The 27491-nt window shown below is 41.2% G+C and overlaps 1 protein-coding gene across 1 annotated transcript in view; it reads right to left on the bottom strand.

The window, feature by feature from the left end:
* Positions 1-27491, bottom strand: part of RNF113A (ring finger protein 113A) — a 379605-nt gene that overhangs the window by 155031 nt on the left and 197083 nt on the right. Inside the window, exon 6 of the mRNA XM_044055201.1 lies at positions 7230-7336. Coding sequence (XP_043911136.1) covers positions 7230-7336 — 107 coding nt within the window. The remainder of the gene's footprint in view (positions 1-7229; positions 7337-27491) is intronic.

Here is a 27491-nt window from a genome sequence, read left to right as displayed (position 1 = left end):
TGTCTTGGATGTAGTAGGTACTTGAAAGCTGTCGGGGCATTCTGTACAGCTAGCATCTCTTTTTGATTGATGTGAAGATGCATTTGTTCCTTGGGCCACATGCCCTGAATACATTTTCCTGCCATATGTGCCCCCCAGGCATAATCCGATGCACCCGTTATTGTCTGCCTGGCTGTGGGTAAAGTGAAAGGCTGTCCCTTGTTGTGGTGACAGGCCTGGGACCACCATCGAAACTCCTGTTGTAGGCAGGGAATTAAAGTTATGATTGTTTCCAGGCTGTGGCAATGTTGAGTCCAAACACTTTTTAGATACCATTGTAGTTTCCTCATATGCAGTCTTGCATATGGAATTAGTAGAATGCAGGACGCCATGAAGCCCAGGGCCTGCAGAATTTTTCTTGCAGGGAGCTGGGTCTTTGTTGTCATCATTTGAAAGTAATGAGTCAGTTGCCTTTGTTTGTCTGGCGTGAGATAAGCCATCTGGGCAGTTGCTTGCACCTAGGGATAATATCTCTTGAGAGGGCACTAGTTTTGATTTCTTTTCGTTTACTGTGTACCCTAGGCAAATTAGTAATCTTTTTACAAATGCCAGATGCTTTAGAAGAATGTCCTTGCGCTCTGCTTGAATAAGGCAGTCGTCCAAGTAGGGATATATTTGAATTCCGTTTTGTCTGCAAAATGCAATTACTGGTGCCAGGCATTTTTGTGAAGACCCTGGGTGCAGTAGATAAGCCAAAGGGCAGTGCAGAGAATTGGTAATGCATTGAGCCAGCTATGAATCTGAGGTATCTTCTGCAAGTTGCTGTAGTGTTAACATTTTGAATTTTGGAGCATCCAGGAAAGTATTTAGGATTGACAAGTCCAGTATTGGTCTCCAGGCTTTGTCCTTTCTGGGTAAAGTCTCGAATAAAATCCTTGTCCCTGTTCTTGCTGTGGTACTCTTTGAATGGCTCCCAAATCCATGAGAGCAGCAATTTGTTTTTGTGCCTCTGTCCATTGGTTTTGTGGCAGGTCCGGCATACCTTTTGATTTTGGAAGGGTGTGAAAGTGGAATCTGTAACCTTGAGAAACAATATTCAGTACCCATTTGTCCTGGGTGATTATGTGCCAATTTTTTGAGAAAAGTGCTAGCTTCCCCCTAGGGGTGCTGCCAAAAGGTAAGTGCTTGGCATCTGTAGAGGGAAGTCATTGGGACTGTTTCCTATAAGGTTGTGATTTGTCTTCTCCTCCTTTGGGGGCTGAAGCACCCCACTGTTTAGGTCTGTAGGAGCCTTGGGGCTGAGATCTGCCTCCTGGACATCTGTATCTGCCCCTCTGTGGCCTGTCTGACATCGGAAAGGATATTTTGAAGGCCAGTTTCTGCTAAACCTGGGTGGTTGAACCTGTAAGAAATCCTTTACTGTCTGCATTGATTTTGCTTTATCCTCCATTTTCTTTAACACCTCTTCTGCCTCAACATCAAAGTATCATGCTGTAGTGGAGTATCCAATAATTTCACTTTAACATGTTCAGGTAAACTTTGTTCTTTCAACCAAGCATGCCTTCGAATGACAGAGCCTGTAACTGCGGCTCTACAAGAAGCCTCTAATGAATCAAAACCAGATTGTAGAGTATGCTTTCCCACTTGTTCAGCTGCATGAAATAAATCCTGCATTTCCTTACTGTCAGGACTTTGAGTTTGTAACCATTTTCTGTTTTAACAAGGACATGAGGTACTGTTGATATTTAAGCATGTGAAACTGGTAACTTAAAGCCCTTACAGCTAAAGTAGCAGAAGTGTAAACTTTTTCCCCCCATCTATCCAGAGCTCTGGATTCCCTATCAGAGAGGACAGGATTTTTAGCAGTGGAAGCCTTAACCCCTTTAGGACCCTGAGAAATTGTTTCTGGGTCTGCAGCAGGGTTTTTGTAAAAAAATTTATGAGAGTCAGGGACCCTGTAGTACCTGTCTGGCTTGACTGGTGCAGGGGGTAAAGAATCAGGAGACAGACTGGATTCAGAGAAAACATCATCAATAATATCAAGCACAGGGGGAACAGGGGCCTGTGCTGAGGCAATAAAAGAAAGTCTCTGAGCCTTTTCTTGGATTCTGAGTAATCCTGGCTCTCCCAATGGAAATGCTCCCTCATGGTGTGCAGGGTTTCCCCAAAAGAATAATCCTCAGGCGGAGAGGCTGAAGGTATAGACTCTTCTGCATCAGAGTCCTCATAGGGAGGGAGAGAATATCCCTGATCAGAAGAGGAATCAAGAGGAAATAGAAACCTGGTCAGAGGAATCATAGTCGGTGTCTTGCCTAGGCCTTTTGTCAGGAGGGGGATGGGAACCCCTGATTAAAGTAATTAGGTCTTCGGCCATTTTAAGCATCTGTTTCTTTGGCATGGATGACTGTTCAGAAGAATGCTGTACTTGTTTCCTTGTCTTTAATGGTGTTTTTGACTTTGCCTTGGTTGCTGTAGTTGACTTAATAATAAGCTGTGAAGGTCTGAAAACACCCTCAGAAGCCGATGCCTGCTCAGCGGCTCCGGACCCATCTGAGGGAATATTTTCCGCAGGCCCAATACCTTGAGTTTCCACAGGCCTCAGTATCTCCACATGGCTGTTGGAGCCGGCCTGTGGCTCTGAGGTAGTGGGTGTCAGGGGCTGCAAAAGCGCCTCACTGAGAACTGGCGAATGGCCTAGAAGAGGCTTTGTCATCGGTTTTGGACCTCGGATGCCTGTCCTTTTCTTTGTCTTTGCACCTCGGATGCCTGTCCTTTTCTTTGTCTTTGCGTTTTTTATAAATTCCGGTCGGTTGTTCCGACGGCATTATGTAGTTAAACCTTCGGCAAAAATAATGTAAAGCAAAATCATACCGACGTTTTAATAGTGCGTTTGTTGAATCTAGCACAAAACTGACAACTTATAACATCGTGGTCAGGGCCTTGGCAAGGAATACAGTAAGAGTGAAAGTCCTTATGGTATTTGCTTCCCACAAGAAATACAATTATTAACTTTTACTGACATTGGTCTGGAGCAAGTAAAAGTTTCCCCAATGGGGTACTTAGCTTTATTGAAGACTTCGGTTCTGAAACTCAATTTCGAAAATCTCAGGAGTCGGCCGACTGGCACTTGCGAACTGCTTTTGCTTCGGGCACCGCGCAGCAAGAAAGACTGAAGAAAATGGTGTTGGTTGCAGCTTTTATACCCTGGTGCACTGACGTCAGGGAAGAGGCGACAGCAACCGACGCCGGACCTAGACTTTGGAACTCTGGCCGACTGCGGGTAGCCTGCCAGCAGGATAACCCAAGTGTAATGACTGCAACAGTGAAACACGATGAACATCAGGTACAAATATGACTATGTCATTGTACACGTGGGTGTAAATGACCTTGAGATTTACCTCCCTGGACTACATGAAGAGGGACATGGAGGAGCTCTCGGATTATGTAGCCCAGGCGGGTATGACACTAGCCCTAAGCAGCCTCCTACCATCATCCAGAATGATACTGCAGTACAAGCAAAAATGATTGATTTCAACAACTAGCTAAGTTTATGGTGTCATTCTAAGGGGATCCAGTATCTGTCTGCCTGGGATGACATGACTGACAAACCTTGATGCTTTGCCAGAGATGGCCTGCATCTGTCACCCATGGATTTCCGAATACTGGCCAAGACTCTTGCCACCCCTATAGTTCCTTTTTCAGGTGGTGTTACAATGACCAAATTACCACCGTAACAGCTACAAACAAATGCAATCTGAGGGTCATGCTGCTCAACGCTAGAAGTCTAAATCTCAAAATGCACTCGCTCGAACCACTCCTTAAAATGGAGAAAATCGACATTTGTGCTGTAACAAAGACCTGGTTCAAGGCAGCAGAAAGCACCCCTGCACTACCAGGCTATAACTCATTCCACACCTTTCGGCCCCAGAACTTGGAACGAACCTCCAAAGGCGGTGGTGTTTCCATATTCATAAAGGATGTGCACACCTCCAAACTGGTAGCCCAACATAATGCATCAGAGATACTTCAGGTGCAGCTAACATTGGGTAAGACAGCGATTCAGGTCGTAGCCTGCTATAGGTCCCCAACCATGTCCCAAGACTCACACTCGACATTCCTAAGCACCCTGGAAAATATTAGGGTCCAACCTAACACTCTCATACTGGGCGACTTCAACTACCTCTCCATTAACTGGGAAAACTATTCGTATACCAATGCACTTGCCCAACGTTTCCTTGAATTCATTAATTCCAATGCCCTGGACCAACTCGTTCTTACCCCCACTAGAGGTAGAAACATCCTGGTCATTACTAACATGGGCGACTGTTGCTCTACACCAATAATCAACTCTCTCTGGTTAGATCCGACCACAAACTAATTACCTTGGAAATCCACCCCCCGCCCCCCAACTGCAAAAGTAACCACCATGAAAAACTTCTCCAAAGCTAACCTTAGGTTCCTAAAAACAGAGGTGGCAAACTTCAAGGCACCCATGCAAATGGAGAACAGTTGCATGACTGCTGAATCATACACCAATGCACTGTACGAACATATAAACAAATGCATGGAACTCTCCACACCCAATAGAAGCAAGACGCACTCCTCCAAAAAAGAAAGCCAATCTGGTGGTCCCCTGCCATATACAAACTCTACTATAGGAGGAGGAAACCGATGCAGAATAAGGTAAAGTCCCAAGACTGGAAAAACTCCCTTATCAGCCTCAACAAAAAGATCCCTCAGCAAATCCTCTAAAGCTAGCTATGAAAACAGAACTGCAGCAAATAGTAAAGACAACCACAAGGCCTTCTATAGTTATGTAATGAATCTCCACAGCAATACCCAGATTTGCTCTGAGCTACTGCAGAATGGTACCTCCTATACCGAGCCAACAGATATTGCCAATATACTGGCAGACAGATTCAGTGCCAACTTTACCCCTCTCTCCCCCACCAAAGGACCAATCACAATACCAGTAGATTTCCAGGTACACAGTATTGCTGCTGCAAAGGTTAAAACAGCACTGTCCAAGGCCAAGAATACAGCTTCTATGGGACCTGACAATATCCCTAGCTATGTTCTACATGAACTACAGAGTGAACTGGCATCTTCACCTGTGTGCCCTGTTCGATCACAGCCTCACCTCAGGCTTTGTCCCTACCAAATGCCGCACTGCAAGTCATCCCTCACCACAAAGGAGGAGCGACTACAAACCCTGGGAACTATCGCCCCATTAGCCTGACGAGTCTGATATGCAAAGCTATGGAACGAATCATCATGGACTTAACAAGGCTGTAGGGAATCTCCAAACTCTGGATCCCACACAGTTTGGTTTTGTGAAGGGTAGATCATGTCTGCTCAATCTGGTCGACTTTTGTGTCAGTCACCAGAGCTGTGGATGAAGGCAAGGTGGTTCATACAGCCTACCTTGACCTGGCCAAGGTCATTGATACCATTCCCCACTCGGGAATCATAGAAAAACTCACTAAGCTAGGCATCAACTCCTATATCACTAGCTGGGTTGCAAATTGGCTCACAGATAGAACCCACAGTGTTTAAAGTAGCTGACTCCAAGTCAGACTGCTGACCAGTCATGAGTGAAGTCCTACAGGGTTCGATCCTGGGTCCTCTCCTGTTTGGTATCTACTTCTCTGAAGTCCAGGCCAACACGAAGGAACTTTGGCTGACAAAGTCCGCATATGATTGCAAGTTGGGAGTTATTAACTCCCCAAGTGATGCTGATATCCTAGAGAAAGGCCTCACTGAGATCAACGACTGGTGTCAGAACCATGGCCTTCAGCTCAATGCCAAAAAAATGGGTCATCATCCCCTTTGGAAAAACCCTAGTTCCCACGAATTATCACATTGATGGTAGTCCACTGAACACAGAAGGCGTTATAACAGATCTGGGAACACAGGCTGACAAGCAATGTCTCTTTTGAGCACTACATTGCCACTGTGGTCAGAAAGCCCTTCTATGTGGCACATCTCATTACTAAGGGTTTTGCATCCAGGAAGAAAGAGGTCATAGTCTTCCTCTACTCTTTCCTCATTAGGCCAATCAGAGTACAATGCCCCATTTGGCATGCACCTCGCTAGACACCTGCAACTGGAGAGGCCGCACAAAGAGGATCCTAGGCCTTAAAATACTTGTCCTATATGGACAGACTCAAAAAACTCCAACTATTCTCGGTCTCATATTGCCTACTTAGACGCACTCTCTGCTTAACTTACAAAGCCATGTTTGACCCAGCTCTGTTAGAAGTGCTAAATCTAAAGAAATCCCAATCCCTCCGCACCAGACGCTCCAGAGACCTCAACCTCATTACCACAATCAACAGAATAAGCTGGAGGGAGAGGTTCATAACCCAGAGACTGCCCATGCTATAGAATAGACTTCCCATACATGTCAAACAGAGCACCTCACTGGCCTTCAAGAGAAATCGTGATGAGTGGATGGGAAATAGAAAATTCACCCCAGGATCACTCCAGTGGCTCTACTCGACAGAGGTGCTGGGAACTAAGGTAGAGTGGCACGATGCCAGGGTAATCCTATGGGCTAGGCGTGTAAAGGCTCCAGGGCCATTAGCCTAGTACACACCTATGAACAGGAAAGATAATGCTGTCCTGCCAACATACTTTAGCATGGTAAGCCTTGGCACTAGTTATCTCTAAATAACTCAGAGTAAACTGTGTTGTCCATATCAGACAATTTTCTTTTCAGCAGTCTTGGATTTCAGTTGATAAATTTTTACAGCTTTGAGTGATGTATACTGGCAGCACTTAAACAAATGACTGCTGAGTCTTCGGCAATATTAACTTTAGGAAAGTGGCCATCTACACAAGTTTGACAGCACCTTCCTTCCAACTCTGGGGTAGTCAGATGTCAAACTCATCCTTCATCGTCCCTGTAGATAAAAGGAAAATGGCACACTACAATCCTTCAAGCATACTGAAAAAATATTCCTGTTATTTTAATACTTAAACCAGCTTCCTGCAACGACCTACCTATACGAGTCCAGTGAAAGCAAATGCCATCGCAGACACTCCCTTAAAACACTTCATCAGAAGTTTGCCTCCATTTACTCTGCACTTTATCAAACAATTAATTTCAGCTTTCTTGTAAAGCTCCCAAAAACTATTTTAATGTTAATCAGCATGCTATCCCAGCAAAACTATTAAAAGCAGCATTTTAAATAAAACAAAACATTTACAATTATTTTCTGCATTTTAAAATCAAATTATAAAATTACCACCAAAGCCGCAAAATCCTGTTTCTTTGTAGTCTTTACATATGTCTGGCTGGTAGTCCCATCTTACAGTTGCTCTCAGGTGATCAGGAGCTCTGATTGGCCCCTTTCTACAAAAAAGAAAAAAAAAAAGTGCAAACTGATCAGAAAAAAAAGTGTGTACAATATCCTGTTTCACTGCAACTACAGTCAAGATGATGACAGTGCAATGCTGACGAGGAAATAATTGACAAGGTTTAATTACGAATATGATTAGGAAATAATGGATAAACTTTAATTACGCATATGTATTATGAACTATATGACTTCCAAACAGGCAAGAACAATGTGTTCAAATTTTCAGAAAAAATGAAAATTAGTGGATAAAAACAAGGCATCAATTTGCCTTTTATGGAGGTATTAGTTACCCAAAATAACAGCAGTACAGATGTACTAAATACTCCTGTGCAGGTTATGCGGACAAACTATTACTTCTATCTGATATTGCTGTGCAGCTTATGGGTCTTGGTCTCATTCAGTTACAGTACACTGCTCTCTGTTGCTTTATATTTTCATAGTTGCTACTTTCCAATTCAAAAAGCAAGCTCTAATTTCCAGTCTTTCAGCACCTATGACATACAAGACAGTACTGTCTTTCTCTCTAGTTTTCCTTCTATTTTATCATGCAACAAACGCACACATCTATTCCACATTACTATAACACTACTATAACACTACTTGTACAGACATCCATGGTTCCAAAAATCTCTTCTGATAAATACTATATTAACCTTCTAGATTTTTTTCTCATTCTCTTTACTCATTCTTCTACCCCTCAGCCTCTATAACTATCCTACGCAATGTAAATACTATAAAAAAGCAATAATGCTTTCAAAAATTAAGGTTCGTCTACTAATCAATGTTTATGTACCATATGCTTACCTATACTATACATACTGTTTACTTCTTTGACTGCTTACACTGAAATGTCTACGGTTGTCACTGGGCTGAACTTGAAACTAGTCCATTAGGATCTGAGGTCTATCCTGTTAAATACATAAACAAATACTGCAGTTGAAGCAAACAATGCTATTTCGTCCTTCTGAATTTATAAGCCAAAAACATACCTAGGAAGGAGATTAGGAGATAACGGACAGCAACAGACCTTGTGTAACTGCAGGTCTGGAATACCAAGTGATGTTACAAATGGAGATCTAGCATTCTCCATAATTACATGTTCCTATACAATTTACTCTCATAATCAGGAACTGCAGAATATTTGAGTAAAAGATCAGCTACATGTCTATTTTAGAAAGTTCGTATACAACAAATTTCAAACGCGATAAACACGGTGATCGACATGTAAACTCTCTAGGTTCTGGTTTTGAATGCCTAGGTTTCCTTTTAGTTTTTGCAGGAGGCCAAGCCCCCCTGCACCCCCCCACATATTATATATACCAACTCCAAGGTCACACTACAGTGAGGGAAAGGATAAATTTCCTGATCCACACAGTACTGCGATCTCCATTCAGAAGGTAGACTTCATATTAGCGAATGTATACTCACATTCACCAATATAAATGCAACCACTTTCAGTTCAATATTACGAGATGCTGAAAACAAGCATTCACTGTAACGCTATACGAAGATGTGCAATTCCTGATTTTGATAGTAAGCCTTCCCGTACTATAGTGCTGTAGGAGGCACGCTAAAGTACTGGTTGTACTCGGGGGATAGAAAGAAAGATGACAACTTGAGCATATACATTGTACTTTTTTTTTTTTTTTTTACATGAAAAACAACAATTGTTTTGTTAGTTCCATCTGTAAGAGGAGGAGATGGAGGAATGGATTTGGGGGGGGGGGGCGGTGACAACAGAATTAAAAATCTGTCAGAATCTGCCTGAACCTTATAGCTGTTGACAAAATGCGGTACTACTGTAATACTGAGAACTACACAAAATGAAATGGTGAAGTCCAACTGTTCTCCACTACTGCACATTCAAGCAAACTATAATACATTTCAGCCCCAAACAACGCATTATAATACTGATATATGGTCAAGCAGGATGAATCCATTAAAGAAACAAAGCATTAATGTTTCAAAGAGAAATGATGCCCCTGAGCAAACCAAGCCAGTACAGTCCATAAAATGAACCTATGACTTATATTCTCATACTCTGTACCAACTGTATGCTTTGTTAAAAAAGAAGCAAAATTTCATTTTCAACCAAAAACACCCTCCCAAAATTTTCTAGAACAAATGGTGTGGCTCATAACAGGAAAGGAACTGGTGGTAGCAGTGGGAGAACTAAGCAATTCAAATAAAGGTCTCCTCTGATTGTGAAGAATGCCATAAATAAAGCAGCAATGCTGACTTATAAGGGCTAATGCAACATTAGGACTGCTTCCCTAAAGACAAAGGGCATTTCATTAATGACACATTTCAAAGAAGGGAATACATACAGTACACTTGTGAAAAAAAATTAGTAAAATTGAAAATACCTAAATTGATGGTAGCATCTGCATTGTCTAGGACGTTCATTAAGACTCATCCTTGATATGTGAATGGCTTCCATGAGGTGTGCCACCTGCATTTCCAATCTGTGAGCTCTTAACAGTAAAACAAATAGACCCTAACGTACTTCATCTTCCCTTTTCCAGTTATAGAATCTACTTTGATACATTCCTGCTCACTGATTACTCCAACTGTAAAGACAGAAACAGAATACCGAAGATACACAAGGATAAAACTAACCCCCCCATGAGGGCACTGATTGATGGGAGGTCGTCTATGACCTACCCTTGTTCAAAGTTAATCGATAACATCTTGTCTAAATATGTGAGAAAAATTTCGACAATATGTAAAGACTCATGGTCTTTTTTGTCTGACATTAACAACATACAATTTGACTTTGACTCTAACTTTTTGACAATAGATGTTATCGATTTATATACATCTATCCCACACACTGAGGCACTTGAATGGATTCAACTGCTGCTTAATGATTTAAATGCACCTCAGGTTGAGATAGATATAGTCACTGAACTTTTAGATATAGTGCTATCTTCTAACTTTTTCCTATTTGACCAGCAGTTTTACTTACAAAAGTGCGGAATAGCCATGGGCTCGCCCTGTGGGGCGAGTGTGGCTAATTTATTTGTAGCCTTTTGGGAAAAGCACTTTCTAATGGCCAATGAGAACCTTATGGGGTATGTTACGTACTACACGAGATTTTTGGATGACATATTCATCCTTTTTAGGGGTAGTGAAAATGATGCAAAAGCATTTGTAGACTCATTAAATGCTACTACAGAATGTCTAAAATTCACACATAAATTTTCAACAATTGAAATTGATTATCTAGATGTGAGATTGGCTAAGGATCTTAGTAGAAGTGTTTACTATTCTACGATCTTTAGAAAACCGACCTACTGCAACTCCTTCCTGCACTATTCTAGTTCCCATCCATCTAAACAAAAAAAGTCTATTGTTAAGGGACAACTAGTTCGTGCAGGAAGGATGTGCAGCACACTAGAAGACTTTAGACATGAATGTCAGTTTTTGAAGGACTTATTCACTAACCGTGGATACCCTTTGTCACTTGTTGATGGGCTTATCTATGAAGTTGATTCCAAACGGGTTGAAGGTATTTATAAACCTTTGCTTGACCAACATAACCCTGTGCCTCCGACTTCTGATAACGTAACTACTGGTCACGAGCTTCTTGTTACTAGTACACAACAGGGTAGAAATTTCTCTTTGAGTTTTATTACACAATATAATTTAAATTCATCGAGCATTTGGGCTATTATTTTAAAAAATTGGCCGTTAGTTATAAACTCTCCATCTTTAACTGACAAGCTAGGAGTCCGGCCCTTCGTTATTTATAGAAGAGGTAGTAATTTAAAAGAGTTGTTGCAACATACAGCAAGTTCTCATGTTTTCACTAGATTAAAGGGATCTTTTAAATGTGGTTTCTGTAACTGGTGTAAATTTATCAGAACAGGTAACTCATTTATAGTGAGGAAGAAAAAGTTTTTAATCCATCATAAGATCACCTGTGAATCAAAATCAGTTGTTTACATCGCCCTATGTAATTGTTGTCCATCATTTTACATAGGGAAGACTGATCGTAAACTTAAAGAGAGGATATATCAACACTTATATGCAATAAAAAAATCCTTGTTGGAAAATGCCTTAGCTAAACACGTGAATACCAATCCAGGTCATAATTTTAGCTTCATGGGCATAGACCAAGTTGTTTCAACGATTCGAGGTGGTCCATTTTCTCTAATTCTTGAAAACGTAGAACTGATATGGCAGTTAAAATTAGATGCATTCAGACCACCTGGTCTTAATGAAAACTGCAATATATCGGCTGTATTAAAATTAAAGAGCTACTTTAGGTGACTTATTTATTTTTGTGGGTTAATGAATTCAAATAGTTTTTTGAAGTTTTTGTATTTCTTAACACAGAGGACATATATATAATTTTTAAAAATATTGCAGTTTTATTAGCATTATTTAAATACTAATGTAAATATGTTCATGTATACATATATTAGTTATATACACTTCTAAATTAAGACTTGTAATATATATTTACATTTTTTCAGTAAGTTTTTTTTATATATTTTCTTATCATTTTGTTTATTGGGCAATGTAACGATTTGTTGGTTTGTATATTAACCTGTATAATGAGCTTTGCAGGAAATGCATTTATTTGTTCACTTCCTGTTTTTTATTATTTAAATGGGTGTTTTTTAGCTGTCCTAATTGTTTTTTTCTGATGAAGCTGTGACAGGAGTCACGGCGAAAACGCTTGTTTTATGTGATATTAAATTTATGCGTTAAGGAGAAGTTTCGTTCTTGGCTTATTTTTTGTTTATAAGTCTGCTTTCCGGATACAAGGTTGCCTGTTTTCTAAATTTTAACAGTTTGTTTCTTTGGTTACTAGTTCGTAAAGACAGAAACAAAGTCAGTCAGTGCAGAGGGCTAAACCTCTGAGCTGCCTGTGCTCTGAAACAAAGAGAAAAGCAGTAATGTTGCATCAAGGTTCACATAAAATCCTTGCTGTAACAAGCTTGCGAAGTAAGAACCATGCTGTTATGTGAGAACTAACCAACCATGCAATGCCATATACATATGGGGCACTAAACTGTACAGGAATACAACTACCAGCTTTAAACACTAATGTATCATGTGCTGCTACCAGACAGAAACACAGAGCATTAAAAAAAATCAGTCAACAGCTTGAAAATCTTACAATTATTTTTTACTGGTATCACATTATGACAGCTAAGACCCTAAACTGTATTAGAAACAATTACTGTCAGGTCTCTAATCAGAACCATTTGGTCTATATTCTTGAAAAGGGTTCAACAAATCTGAATTGTGAACTAATCTGTTTCTTGAACAAATAACATCTTTGTTACAAGAGGAAACCCAAACAAAGTTTCTATGTTTTATCAATTTGCTATGAGGTATTGTGCATTACTGCACATTGATCATTTCTGAATTAACTCAGAATTAAACATGTCAAACATTTTACACTAAATCAATTTTTAGTCAAAATAAACAACCACAACACAGTAACATACACATCAGTGTCTCAACAAATAAGCCCATAAGGGATAACACCACAAAAACCTAATATACTGTCCATAGGTGACTCCATTGTGAGACACAAGGATGTTCCCCTCCCCAGGCTGGATAGGAACAGGTTACAGTTAGCTGCCTGTCAGGTGCCAGGATCTGTCAAGTCACTTAAGCACTCAAGTCACTCATTCTCAAATAGCAATATGACTCAGTCATAGTCCATGTGAGGGTTCAGTCATAGTCCATGTGAGGGTGAATGACTTGAGACGTACCTCATTGGACTATATGGAGAGAGACATAACTAAACTCTCAGAGTGTCAGAGGCAGGTATAAGCCTAGCCTTAAGCACCATTTTACCTTCTCCAAGGATGATGCCACAATACAAACAGAAAATGATTGACTAACAATTGACTTGGCTTCTGGTATCAGTCCAAGGGTGAAGATCAGAGTGCATGTGATGTGTCTTTATAAGCATATCAAGGACTGAATGTGCACATATAAATACCAGGCACATGCTATTCCAAGTGCCATTCTGAGAGTGTAGCCAGGGAGTAAGTATGTATAATCGCAGTAGTTTGTATACAAGTCACTTAAGTTAAAGTCAGTAAACTTCTATCTTGATGTGTTTGCATATAATAAAGCTGCTTCAACAGAACCCACAGACTCTTTTATTGTGTCCAAAGTAGGAGAGCGACATGGTGTCAGAACCGGGATTCCAGAGAATGATATTCAAAGCCATGAGGTGCACAGATGACCGTGAAGGTAAACTAAGAGAAACAGGAATGAAAGAGAGCCAGAAAAGATTCAAATGTAATGAGAATTTGCACAAACTGCTTGTTTTATAAAAAAGATAAAACAGAGCATTATGAGGGCACGAGCAGCATTATTAAACAAGCGGGAGGCACAAAATGTTTATTAACTAAGGGAAATGTTTAAAATTAAGATATCTGACAAAACGATAATTAGAAAAGCAAAATGAGCATGTTTAAAGCAATAAAAACTAAAATGCCTCGCAAGTACGGTGTGCTCGGCCATACCATAACATAGTAAGACACCAGTGGCTAGCATTTACAGCCTATAAACACCTCCAAACCAAAAATAATAAAATAGTATTTAAGCACAAATGCAACAAAGTGCACTGATATCAATTTCAACCGGTTTCGGCTATCCAGCCTTCATCAGTGAAGAATGCTTTTTCACTGATGAAGGCTGGATAGCCGAAACCGGTCTGAATTGATATCAGTGCATTTTGTTGCATTTATACGTAAATAAATATTTATTTTATTATTTTTGGTTTGGAGGTGTTTATATGCTGCAAATGCTGGCCACTGGTGTCTTAAAATGTTTACAGCAAAACATACATGTTTAAGGCAAACGGCCATGTTTAGAGTAAAACGAGCACAAGAAAAGTACAACGGACATGAAAAGCGATTAAATGAGCAAAAATAATACAATAAGGGCAAAAAAGGCACGTTAAGCATTAATAAAGCAAGGTAATTGCATATTTTTTTGGCAAAGTGCTGTATTCTGGCATAACTACGACTTTGTATTGTGTCAAGGGGATACATAGAGTTATTTGAAGTATCTCAAAGTGTGTAAAAGTGTTTACAGTGTGTGCATGCATTTCGAAGAGTTTGTCTGCAAAGTGCAACTATTTCATGAAGTACAATCAAAGTATAGCCATTTCGAAAAGTTTCTTGTGCTGGGTGTGTCTAGTCACACAGCACCGCCATTACAGTGTGTTTCTTGCACGGTAAAGAATTAACTAGCAAGAAACCACCATTTTGGGGAAGCTTCAGTGTGCTCTGTACAGCTTATTCGCAAAGTGGAATTACTTCGAAATGTTATTGGCTGGGTGTGTCTATTCACACAGCACCGCCATTACAGTGTGTTTCTTGCACGGTAAAGAACTGACTAGCAAGAAACCTCCATTTTGGGGAAGCTTCAGTGTGCTCTGTATGGCTTATTCGCAAAGTGCAATTACTTCAAAATGTTATTGACTGAGCTTCTCTTGCCCAGTTCATTTACACTGATTGTGCAGTTATCTGATAGGTTTCTTATACTGATAAGAGGTGATTTCTTGCAATACAGTAATTTCAAGAGGATTACAGTGCCCGAGAGACTTTATTTCACAAAGCTCAGTTACACAGATGCTTATTGTGCTACTGGGCAAAGTTACAAATACTGGCATATATTTGTGGCACGTGTATATGTGTTTGTGCTTATTTGCAAAACCCTTTACTGGCATGTGTTAATATGGCAGACGGATTTTGAAAGCCCTTACCACTTGTATTTGATCAGAAAATTGCAGAGAATTGGAGAATATTTGAGCAAGAGTATGATATTTTTACACAAGCAGCTTATTCAGATAAAGATGCACGCACCAGGGCATTCATTTTGCTAACCCTAGCTGGACCAGAGGCCATAGAAAGAGAGCGTTCATTTATGTATGCACCAGCAGTATATGAGGGAGAAGGTGAAATTCATCATATTGTTGTACAGGCTGAATTAAGGGAAGACAAGTGTTTGAAGTGTAGGTTCAGAGAAGTGTGTAACCCCCAGACAAATATTACACTACAGATGCATTTATTTTATGCGAGAGATCAGAAACCAGGGGAAACATTTGCAGCTTATATAACTGACCTGAGAAACAAAGCCAAACTGTGTCGGTTTGGTGACTTAAAAGAGGAGTTAATAAAGGACAGGCTCATGTGTGGTATTAATAGTGCTGCTGTAAGAAAGACTTTGCTTCGTGACAGTGGTTTAACATTGAGTAAAGCCACGGAGATTTGTCAAATTCATGAAGTGACAGAAAAACACAAGTATGCTATCTGGTGTGGCAAGAGCATGGTTTCAGTAGACTCCAGAGCAAATGTAGATAGCATGCAATATGTGGAAAACAGAAGTAGGTCTAAGCACATGGCAGCCATAGCCCCTGCTGGTTCACCAGGGAATCCTCAGTTTTCCAGCAAGTTCTAAAACTAGTTCAGTTAAAGGAGCATGTTCCTCAGTGCAGTACAAGCATGAATTAGCAAAACCCAAAGTCTAACTTTATTGTTAACTGTCATAACTGTGGTGCCAGCCATGATTCCAAAAGGGAGAAATGCTTAGCATTTGGTCAGCAATGTCACAAGTGTAAAAAATGGAACCATTCTCAAAAACGTTTTGAAAATCAAGCAAACCTCACACAGTTGTAAAGAAAGATTGCATAAAGAAGCTAGTTTATCAAGTAGACTGCAATTCTGCTTTCTATGTAGATGGTGCATCAGTAATTAGTGAGGGAGTTGATGCAGTGAATTTATTGGCAAAGAGCGAAGTGTTTTGTAAAGCCCAGATCAATGGAATATCCACAGAGCTTAAAGTAGACACTGGTTCAAAGTGTAATGTTATATCAGTAGACACATTTGCTGAAGTGAGAACTAATGAGCAACTCAATGTGGCCAGTAATGCGAAACTTGTTGCTTATGGAGGTGAAGAAATTCAAACCGAAGGCTCAGTGATGCTTTCACGTTATTTGGCCAAAAACTGTTACAAATTGTTATTCTATGTAGTTCGAAGACCAGTACAGTCATTACTGGGTCTCAAAGACAGTTTGAGAATGAATCTGCTTTCTTTTACCAAAGAAGTTCATCACATAAGTGCATATCCTAGTTTCAATTTTCCTGAAGCCATTTTCTCAGAGTATGCTGATGCTTTTGATGGCAAGTTGGGCAAACTTCCAGTTGTGTATTCCATAAAGTTAGACCCAGAGGTCACTCCATTAGTCAGACCAGCAATAAGAGTTCTGATAGCTATGCAAGATAAAGTTAAGGCTCAGCTGGATAAGATAGTACAGCAAGGTGTAATTTGTCCAGTTACAGAACCAACTGAATGGGTGTCGTTTATGGTAGCAGCTCACAAAAAAGGCTCAGACGAAATCAGAATATATAATGACCCAATAGATCTGAACAAAGCATTGAAGAGACCACATCATCCAATGTGTACAGTCGTGGAGGTTGCAGCTCTGATTCCGAATGCCACTGTTTTTCTGTCTTGGATGCAAAAAGTTCATTTTGGCAAGTGATGCTTGATCGCAAATCCTCATTACTAACCACTTTTGGTATCCCGTTTGGCAGATACAGATTCCTAAGGAAGCCATTTGGAATAAATTCTGCAAGTGAAGTCTTCCAGCGTGCAATGGAGCAATTTTTTGGGGGGTTATCCTTGTGCTATAATAGTAGTAGATTTATTGGTTGGAGGCAATGGTAAAGCAGAGCATGACAGAAACCTAAAGAGAGTTCTAGACAGAGCACATGAAATAAACTTGAAGTTCAATCCTCTGAAGTGCAAATTCAGACTACCAGACGTTACATATGTAGGTCATTTATCACTACTGGCTTGAGACCATGCCCGACCAAGCAAGCAGCTATTCTTGAGATGTCAGCACCAGATAATTTTCAAGCTCTACAGCGTTTCCTATGCATGGTCAACTATTTAGGCAAGTTTATAACAGATTTCAGTGAGTTGACTGTACCTTTATGAGAGCTGACATGCAAAAATATTGCATGGTCATAGTTAGAAAAGTACCAGAAGGCATTTGAAGACTAAGCAGAAAGCTGCCACCCCACCTACGTTACGATACCATGATGTGAACAAACCAGTCACTCTTTCCTGTGATGCTTCAAAATTTGGCCTTGGTGCAGTTATACATCTAGATGCATAGGCTACGGGTCTGCCCACTTGAACACTTACCCAAACTGAAATGCACGACACTCAACTTGAGAAAGAACTTTTGGCAATAGTATCTGCATGCTCCAAGTTTCACGACTATTTATGGTAGAGCTATTCAGAGTGAAACTGACCGCCAACCTCTAGTTACTATTCTAAAGAAGCCTATGCATTCAGCTCCAGTGAGATTACAAAGAATGATGCTCAAACTACAAAAGTACAACTTCAAAATGGTCTATACGAAAGGCAAACTACTCTATCTGGCTGATACCTTCATCCAGATCGTCAGAAATATGACAGAACAGCTTGACACAGGGAATTTGAACTCTGACGTGATGGCAGTGCATAATTTTTCTACCACTAGACTTGATGAGTTGAGAGATCACAAAGACTGACCCAATTTTGCAAAAGCTCAATCACTACAATAACACTGAATGGCCGTCAAAGCAATCTGGTGCATCACCTGAAGTGCAAACCTATTTTCCTTACAGAGATGAAATGTTGATGGCAGATAGGATTATTTTTAAAAGTCCTAAAGTTGTTCCTGCTTCCTTACAACAAGAATATATCCAGATTTTGCATCATGGTCACCCAGGTTCCGCATACACTAAGAGAAAAGTGAGAGAACTAGTATTCTGGCCTTCATTACTGAAAGACATTGATAAAGTACTTTCTTCTTCTTCAGTATGCAATAGTAGACTGCTTCTGCAGAGAGAACCACTTCAGCTAAGTCAAGTTCCTGAACTATCTTGGTCAACAGTAGCCATTGATATCTTCAAGTGGGACAATCAACACTACTTAGTATTGGTAGACTCTTTTATTCAATTTGGTTTGAGATTGACTTACTACCTAACCCAACATCCACTACTGTTATCACAAAGTTGAAACGTCATTTCGCAGTCCATGGTAGTCCACACAAATTCTGATAATGGTACTCAATTTACTAGTCAGTTGTTTCAGAAATTTGCAAGAGAAATCAGACTTTGTACATGTTACTAGCAGTCCTGAATATCCAGATAAATGGGTTAGCTGAACATGCAGTACAGAGTGCAAATCAATTACTTGAAATGTCAAAGCGTGACAATACTAATGTCTTTTTTTAATTTACTTAATATCAGAAACATACCCCAGGACGATATATGTGGCTCACCTGCTCAAAGACTTACACCCAGGCAAATCAGAACAATGCTATTAGTTCCAGTTTATTAAGGCCTAAAGCTAAGAACAACAAAACCATCAAGGCTCAATTATTCAAGAAGCTTCTATCCAGAAGTCCAGTTATGATAAATCAAGCAAATTTCTTCGTCCGTTGAGGGAAGGAGACACCGTGAGGATACAAACGGCGAAAGGTTTCAACCGGACTGGTCAAGTTACAAGCATAAGTGCCAAGCAGAGATTAGTCTAACTGGATATATTTCCATTTTCAGTAGAGGCCCGGGAGAAAAGCTCCACATACCTTGTAGGATCTGAGAAGCTGGAGTACAGGAGAAATTGCAGGCATCTTCTTCCTCTATCAGAATCAGCATTGCAGCATTGTTCCTGTGATACAGACTCGGTCTCAGAGCGAACTAGACATTGTTCCCGTCCTAGAGTGTTTCAACCTCTACTTACATTCCTGAAGATATTCCAAATACTTCTAAGGATGAACATTTTGTAGGGACAGCTCCAGTTGCTAAACCCAATTCCCAGTTTTATGTCACATGATATGGTTGAATATCCAAGCCCCAGTGTGAAATATGCAGCAACATGGACATAACTGTATCTATTTACCTAGATCTGTATAATTGCATGACAAAGAACTACCTGCATGCCAAACAGACTCATAACGTTGCATGATCGAGTTCTCAAAGAGGGAGGATGCAGATCAGAGTTTATGTGCTGCGTCTTTAAGATGCATATCAAGGACTGGATTGAACACGCACATAAATACCAGACACGTGTTATTCCCAGAGCCATTTTGAGAGTGCAGAGAGTAAGCATGTATGATTGCAGTAATTAATTTGTATACAAGTTACTTAAGTTAAAGTCAGTAAACTTCTACCATGATGTGTTTGTATAAAATAAAGCTGCTTGAAAAGAACCCATGAAGACTCTTCTATTGTGTGCAAAGTAGGAGAGTGACAAAGGGGATCTAATATTTGTCAGCCTGGGAAGACATGGTCGACAAGCCACACTGCTGCTTTGCCAGAGATGGACTGCATCTGTCTCCTCTAGGCTTTTGGATACTGGCAAGGGCATTAGCCATCCCTATTGTGCCTTTTTTAGTCAGTGTCAGAATAACCAACCTCCTAACATAACAAAACCCTCTCTAGATAAACTCAAGGTACTGCTACTTACTTTTAGGAGTCTAAACATAAAACTGCACACCCTGAAAGCACTTCTCACTTTGGAAGATGCCGATGTCTGTGCATAGAGACATGGTTCAAAGGTGCAGAAAGCACCCCAGCCATGCAGGGCTACAATGCCTTCTATACGTTCAGACCACAAACTGATCAAGACTGGACAAACAGTATGACTCTCGAGCTACTCCATGTCCAATTAACTACAGGTAAAGCTCCCTACAATATCATAGCTAGCTACAGGTCCCTCACCATGAAACAAGAAAAGCATACTGCATACCTGGACTTACTGGTATCACTTGCCATACAGAAGAGCGATTTTTGAGATTTGTGTTTTGGTCTTCTTTTTTTTCTTCAGGTTTTCAGCACTCAGCATTTTGGTTCATAGGTGTGTACTAGGCTAATGGCCCTGGAGCCTTTAACAAGCCTAGCCCATAGGATTACCCTGGCACTGTGCCACCTGACCATAGTTCCCAGTGCCTCTGTCAAGTAGAGCCACTGGAGTGGTCCCCAGGGTGAATTTTCTATTTCCCATCCACTTATCAAGATTTCTCAAAGTGGGCCAGTGAGGTGCTCTGTTTGACATGTATGGGAAGTCTATTCCATAGCATGGGCAGTCTCTGGGTTATGAACCTGTCCCTCCAGCATGTTCTGTTGATTGTGGCAAGGAGGCGGAGGTCTCTGGAGTGTGTGGTGCAGAGGGATTGGGATTTCCTTAGATGTAGCATTTCTAACAGAGCTGGGTTAGACATGGCTTTGTAAGTCAGGCAGAGATCGCCTCTAAGTAGGTGATATGAGACAGAGAATAGTTGGAGTTTTTTGAGTCTGTCCATACAGGACAAGTGTTTAAGGCCTAGGGTCCTCTTTGTGAGGTACTTTTGCGGCCTCCCCAGTTGTTGCAGGTGTACAGCGAGGTACATGCCAAATGGGGCATGGTACTCAATGATTGGCCTAATGAGGGAAGAGTAGAGGGAGACTATGATCTCTTTCTTCCTGGATGCAAAACCCTTAGTAATGAAATGTGCCACATAGAAGGGCTTTCTGACCAGAGCAGCAATGTGGTGGTCAAAATAGAGGTTGCTATCAACCTATGTTCCCAGATCTCTTAGAACACCTTCTGTGTTCACTGGACTACCATCGATTTGGTAAATCAAGGGAACCAGGTTTTTCTCAAAGGGGTTGATGACACATTTTTTTGCATTGAGCTTATGGCCATGGTTCTGACATCAGTCGTTGGTCTCAGTGAGGCATTTCTGTAGGATGTCAACATCACTTGGGGAGTTAATAGCTCCCAACTTGCATCATCTGCGAACTTTGTCAGCCAGAGTTCCTTTGTGTTGGCCTGGACTTCAGAGAAGTAGTTACCAAACAGGAGAGGACCCAGGACCGAACCCTGTGGGACTCCACTCATGACTGGTTGGCAGTGTGACTTGGAGTCGGCTACTTTCACGCTGTGGATTCCATCTGTGAGCCAGTTTGCAACCCACCTAGTGATACACGGGTTGATGCCTAGCTTAGTGAGTTTTTCTATGATTCCTGAGTGGGGAATGGTATTAAAGGCCTTGGCCAGATCAAGGTAGGCTGGATGAACCACCTTGCCTTCATCCACAGCTCTGGTGACTGACTCAAAGAAGTTGACCAAGTTGAGTGCCAACATTTCAATAGGGAGCCTGAACATACTAGCAGCATGATTAAGATATATTCTGTGTGTGTTAACATGAAAACCTGTATGCATACGTTTGTTGCAAACCAAATGGCAAAGACTGTCCAGTAACATAACGTTTGTTGCAAACCAAATGGCAAAGACTGTCCAGTAACATAACTGGTCGACAAATACATTAAAAAAATTATGTAAGTTATCACATAAAGGTCTACAAAACAATTCTGCATGAATAAGAACCACTTTTCCTTTGCACGTGATGACAGTTGAGTAAAGATGCATTCTAGGCCATTACTGTACTCTGAACTCTAAGCAGACATTCGAAACACACACGATGGAAGTGGAGTATAATACAAAATATCTAACTGTGGTATCACACACCTCTGAAAAAATGGATATGCTTCCTGTACATGAAAGGTCATATTCTCAGTCTCCTTTCCAGAATTCATGATGAAACATTCAGGCAGTAACCATAACATGTTCAACTATAAAAAGCACCAATGACTACAAGTCTACTATTTAGAATTCCAGTTTCTCTAGTTGCTCCAGTTTATGGCATTTTACCTACAGTACATGGCTAATGAGAAAATATACATTTTGGTTACATATACAGGAGTTTTACTTCCAATGCAAAAACAACTCTGTAAAGAGGTTTTCTAGATTATTACTAGATGGAACGGAATTCTACACATCCACAATACAAACCAAGTAGAATGCAAAATCAGACTGTGGAAGTGAACACCTCTGAAAGGATGCATACTGCAGCCTATATATGAAAGGACATAATGAAATCTATAAAGGAGGACTGAACTATGACATGTTATAGCAGTAATGACAACATACTCTCAGGCAAGCTACCTTTGGGTTTCAGCCAAGCACTATGTTGAACTTGACCTTACTACTTCAGTGGCTCCTATCTACTACATGCTATTTATTGCACATAGCAAATGAAAATGCACTAAGGAAATAAACAATTTTTATGCATTAATATCTGTTAACTAGGGTAAAATGCTGATATACACAGATGTTTTTCATACTCATGGCAGCACTGTCTGGTTTAAATGACATGCTAACAGTCAGGCAGTTAGCAAATGGATGAAGGACTCAAACCCTGGATTACAAAAAGCAGCCTGTTAACATCAGACAGCCTTAATCCACTGTGTTAAATACGGTTTTTCCCTTTAATGTAATAAGACAGTATGGTAGACATTATTGTACTCTGTGTACACAGCAGATGCTCAGTACGACATTCGCAATAGAAATAGTGCAATGCAAAATGTCGAACTGCTACAGTGAACACCTCTGGAACAATGGGTATGCTATGCATGTATCTCAGACCACTTTCTGATTTCATTATGAAACTTTTAGGCAGTAACCACAGCATACTCCACTTCAAAAAAACATCTAAGATTGCTCTTCTTCCTTTAGGGATTTCATCGTAGTTCTGTACTGAATTTGACCAAAATGCTTCAGTTGCTTTAAACTATAGCATTTTGAATATGGCATGTAGAAAATGAAAAATGAAAAAAAAATCTGGCAAAATATATATGATTTTTACTTCTAATGTAAAGACAATTCAGTAAAGAAGTATTATTCTAGGTTTTATTTTACTCTGCATACTGAGCATAATACAAATTACCTGACTGCAGTAGTGAACTCCTCTGAACCACAGGATATGAAGCCTATATGTAAAAGGCTGCATCTCAGCCACTCTCTCAACTTCTTTAACTGCTAGGCTAATTACATCATATTGAACCACAAAAACAGCACCCAAAATTGCCTTTAGGAGTTTCAATGTAGTACTACGCTGAATTTGACTAAACTGATAATGTTACTTCAATATATGGCATATTACAGCATATGGCAAATGAAAAAAATAACCTTCTTGTAAAATACAGTTTTTCAATACTTCTAATGTAATGCCAACTCAGTAAAAACTCATTTTAGGTCTTTACTGAATTCAATAAAATGAGCAGAAGTTCAATAAAACACTTCAGTGGGACTGTATAATGAATGGTCAACATCTTAAAGGAGCAACAAAATGGGAAGGGGGGTGTTGATCACTCATTACATCAATGGCACAAAACACTAACAATACATAAGAAAAAAAAAAAAAAAAAAAAATCAAATTTCCTTTTCCAATGCACTACAAATGACCAGACCACATTCTGCTCAAATTGTTCATAGGTTCATACTAGGCTATCTGCCCAAGGGCATTTATAAGCCTAGCCCATAGTTATGTGGCTTTCGCCACCCCTTTAGTTTGAATAAAAACTATGCCTATCATTTTTCTGTGCCTCTGTCAAGCAGTGACACTGAAGTAATCCCTGGGGTATATCTGCGATCTCCCATCCATTGGTCAAGATTCCTCTTCAACAAGGCCAGCGAGGTGCTCTGCCTCACATGTACCGGGATTTTGTTCCACAGCATAGGGAGTCTCTGGGTGATGAATCTGTCCCTCCAGCACGTTCTATTTATAACCGTGTCAAGGTATAAGTCTCCCGCCCTTGTGGTTCTGAGGGATCTAGATTTTTTGAGGTGAAGCATATTCATCAAATCTGGGTTTGACATGGCCTTATATGTCAGGCACAGGTCACCTCTGAGCAAGCGGTATGAGACTGAATAGAGCTGGAGATCTTTCAGTCGGGCAGCATAAGACATATTTGTGAGACCCTTTATCCTTTTGGTGAGGAACTTTTGGGGCCTTTCAAGCTGCAGCAGGTGTCTGGTCAGATACATTCGAACGGGCATTGTACTCAATCATAGGTCTAATGAGTGATGAGTACAGGGGGACGATGACCTCCCTTGATCTAGATGTGAATCCCTTCATGATCAGGTGGGCGATATAGAAGGTTTTCCTAACTACTTTAGCAACATGAGTGTCAAGCGAAGGCTACTGTCAACTTGGGTCCCCAGATCCCTGATGACTTTTTCTGTGCTCAGTGGATTGCCACCTATATGGTAGCTAGGGGTAACATTGTTTTTCCCAAAGGGTATGACTATGCATTTTTTGGCGTTTAACTTCAGGCCATGGCTCTGGCACCAGTTATCCATTTCTGTGAGGCCCTTCTGGAGGATATCTGTGTCAGATGTGTTTTCGACTATGGCGCCCAGTTTGCAGTCATCTGCAAACTTTGTCAGCCATAACCCTCCTGTGTTTGCTTGTACTTCAGAAAAGTAGATGCCGAACAAGAGTGGACCCAGGACTGAGCCCTGTGGGACACCACTTGTGACAGGCTTTGAGTCTGACATGGCTCCAGCAACTCTGACCCTGTGGGTTCTGTCACTTAGCCAGTTTGCAACCCATCTTGTGATGTATGGGTTTACATTCAAGCTGATGAGTTTTTCGATGATACCTGAGTGGGGTATTGTGTGAAGGCCTTTGCCAGGTCGAGGTAGGCTGTATGGACTGCCTTTCCCTCATCAATGGCCTTGGTGACTGTCTCGAAAAAGTCAACCAAGTTTAAGAGGCAGGATCTGCCTTTGACAAAGCCAAACTGGGTTGGATCCAAAGTCTGCAAGTTCCCTATGTCTTTATTTATGAGTTCCATTATGATCCTCTCCATGGCTTTGCAGATAAGGCTTGTCAAGCTAATGGGGCGGTAATTTCCAGGGTCTGTGGAGGCACCGCCCTTATGAAGTGGGACCACAGTCGCCGTGCGCCACTCCTTGGGCGTATCCTGAGGTGAGGCTAAGATTAAACAGCTGTCCTAACTGTGGGTTTAATTCCTCGTTGAGTTCATGAAGCACACAGCCGGGGACACCATCCGTCCCATGGATGCTGTGTTTTTGCCTTAGTGAGGGCAGTTCTCACCTGGGCGTTGGAGCTGTTTGGGGGGATACAATCCTCTGGAATAGATATCTCTCCTTTTGTGTGGGAGGTGGGGGAGAAGTTTGCTCTGAACCTGTCAGCCAGTATGTTAGCAATGTGTGTAGGTTCAGTAATTTTCACATAATTTTGAACTAATTCTGAGCATATCTGGGAGTTTCCTCCTAGGTTTCTAACATAGCTAAAGAAGGCCTTATGATTGTCTTTAGAGTCCTTGGCGATTTTTCTCTCAAAATTTGCCTTGGATGATTTTATGAGAGCTCTTAGTTTTTACTTATAATGATCAAAGGTGTCTTACCTTTCAAGGATTTTGCTCTATCTTGTAGTAGCTTCCTCCTTTTGTTGTAGAGCTTGTTTATGGCTGGGGTCCACCAGACTGGATGCTTGCCTTTGGTACAGAGAGTCTTAGTTTTGTTTGGGATTGCCTGATCCATGCAGTCCTGTAGGTGCTGGTAGAAGGCATTTGTAAGTGATTCAGTGGTTTGAGTAATGTTTACCACTGGCTCAGGGGCCTTAAAGGAGACCACACTAGTTTTTAGAAGTGTGAAATCGGCTTTTGAGAAGTTTTTCACTGTGGTCTTTTTGTTTCAGGTGGGGCGGGATGAGGACCTCCAGCGAGATTAGTTTATGATCTGATCTCACCAGTGAGGGGTATACTTCCGGTGTTGAACATTTTGATCCCATGTTCGTGATGATGAGATCAAGTATGTTTTCTCCTCTTGTGGGGATGGTGACTAGTTGTTCCATGGCATTTGAGTTTATGAACTCCAGGAATCTTTGGGTTAGAGTGTTCGGGCTTGAGTAGTGTTCCCAGTCTATATTAGGGTAGTTGAAGTCACCTAGTATGATGGTGTTTGGAGATACATTTATCCTCCAATGTTTTCAGGAAGGCCATGTGAGGTTCCTGAGTTTGAGAGGGTGGCCTGTAACATGCTACAAATTGCAGAGCAGTCTTGCCTATGGTTAATTGCACCTGGATGGTCTCCGATGCATCGTGCGTTGCCACCAACCTTGAGGTGTGGGTGTCCTTTATGAATATGGACCCCCTCCTTTCTTGGTGTTGTCCGGATTTTGGGGCGGGCATGATATGAGGTGAAACCTGTTAGTGCTGGGGTGCTCTCAGGAGCCTTGAACCAGGTTTCTGTCACAGCACAGACATCGATGTTCTCCATATTGAGAAGGGCCTCGAGTGCGTGCATCTTGAGATTGAGACTTCTGGCATTGAGCAGCATTACCCTTAGTTTTTCCTTTTGGTGTTCTAGGGTGGTAGGTTTAGAATTTGAGCCTTGCCTAAAAAAGGCACTATGGGGGTGGCAAGAGCCTTTGCCAATATCCGGAAGCCCAGGGGTGACAGGTGCAAGCCGTCCCTTGCGAAGCAGCGTGGCTTGTCCAGCATGTCATCCCATGCAGACAGACATTGGATCCCCTTTGACTGACACCAGAATTTAAGCCAATTATTAAAGCTGATCATCTTATCACTGTATTCTGGCATCATTCTAGGTGAAGATAGGATACTGCTCAAGGTCAGGGTCATACCTGCCTGGGCTACATAATCAGAGAGCTCCTCGATGTCCCTTTTCATGTAGTCCAAGGAGGTACGTCTCAGGTCGTTGACACCAGCGTGGACAATGACTGAGTCGTACTTGTACCTGCTGTTGAGAGACCTGAGTGCTTGCGTTATGTGGCGGATTCTAGCGTCCGACAGGCAGCTTACTGTGACCTTCTCCTTACTCAGTCTGGTGAGCGGGACGTCAGTGTGTCTGACTATGGAATCACCAATGACAAGTGTGTCTGGCATTTTGTTTGGCCTTAAGGGCTGTGACTGTTTGACACTCTGACTGTGTGGTCTATGTGTTGCATGTGTTGGGTCGTGAGGTGGTAGTTGTTTGGGTGTCTGCTTTGGTGGCCTCTGCTGTTTTGGTAAATTTTGAACAGAGCCTCCGAGTATGTCTTTGTGTGAGTATGTGTATGATTTGAAGTTGTGATGGTACCATGTGTGACTGGGTATGTATTGTGTGCGGTTACCTTCTCCTCCTGTCTGGTCTTGCCAGTCCTATGTTGAGAGAGCTCAGCCTCCAGTTTGGCGTATAGTTGCATCTCCGAGTGTGGATCTATGTGTTGCCCCTGTGTTGGGTCAGAAGGGGATTGGG

Source organism: Protopterus annectens, chromosome 13.part0, assembly GCF_019279795.1.
Source record: "Protopterus annectens isolate FY-2018-M chromosome 13.part0, PAN1.0, whole genome shotgun sequence".
NCBI classification, from domain to species: Eukaryota; Metazoa; Chordata; order Ceratodontiformes; family Protopteridae; genus Protopterus; species Protopterus annectens.
This window is presented reverse-complemented; position numbering and strand designations above follow the sequence as displayed.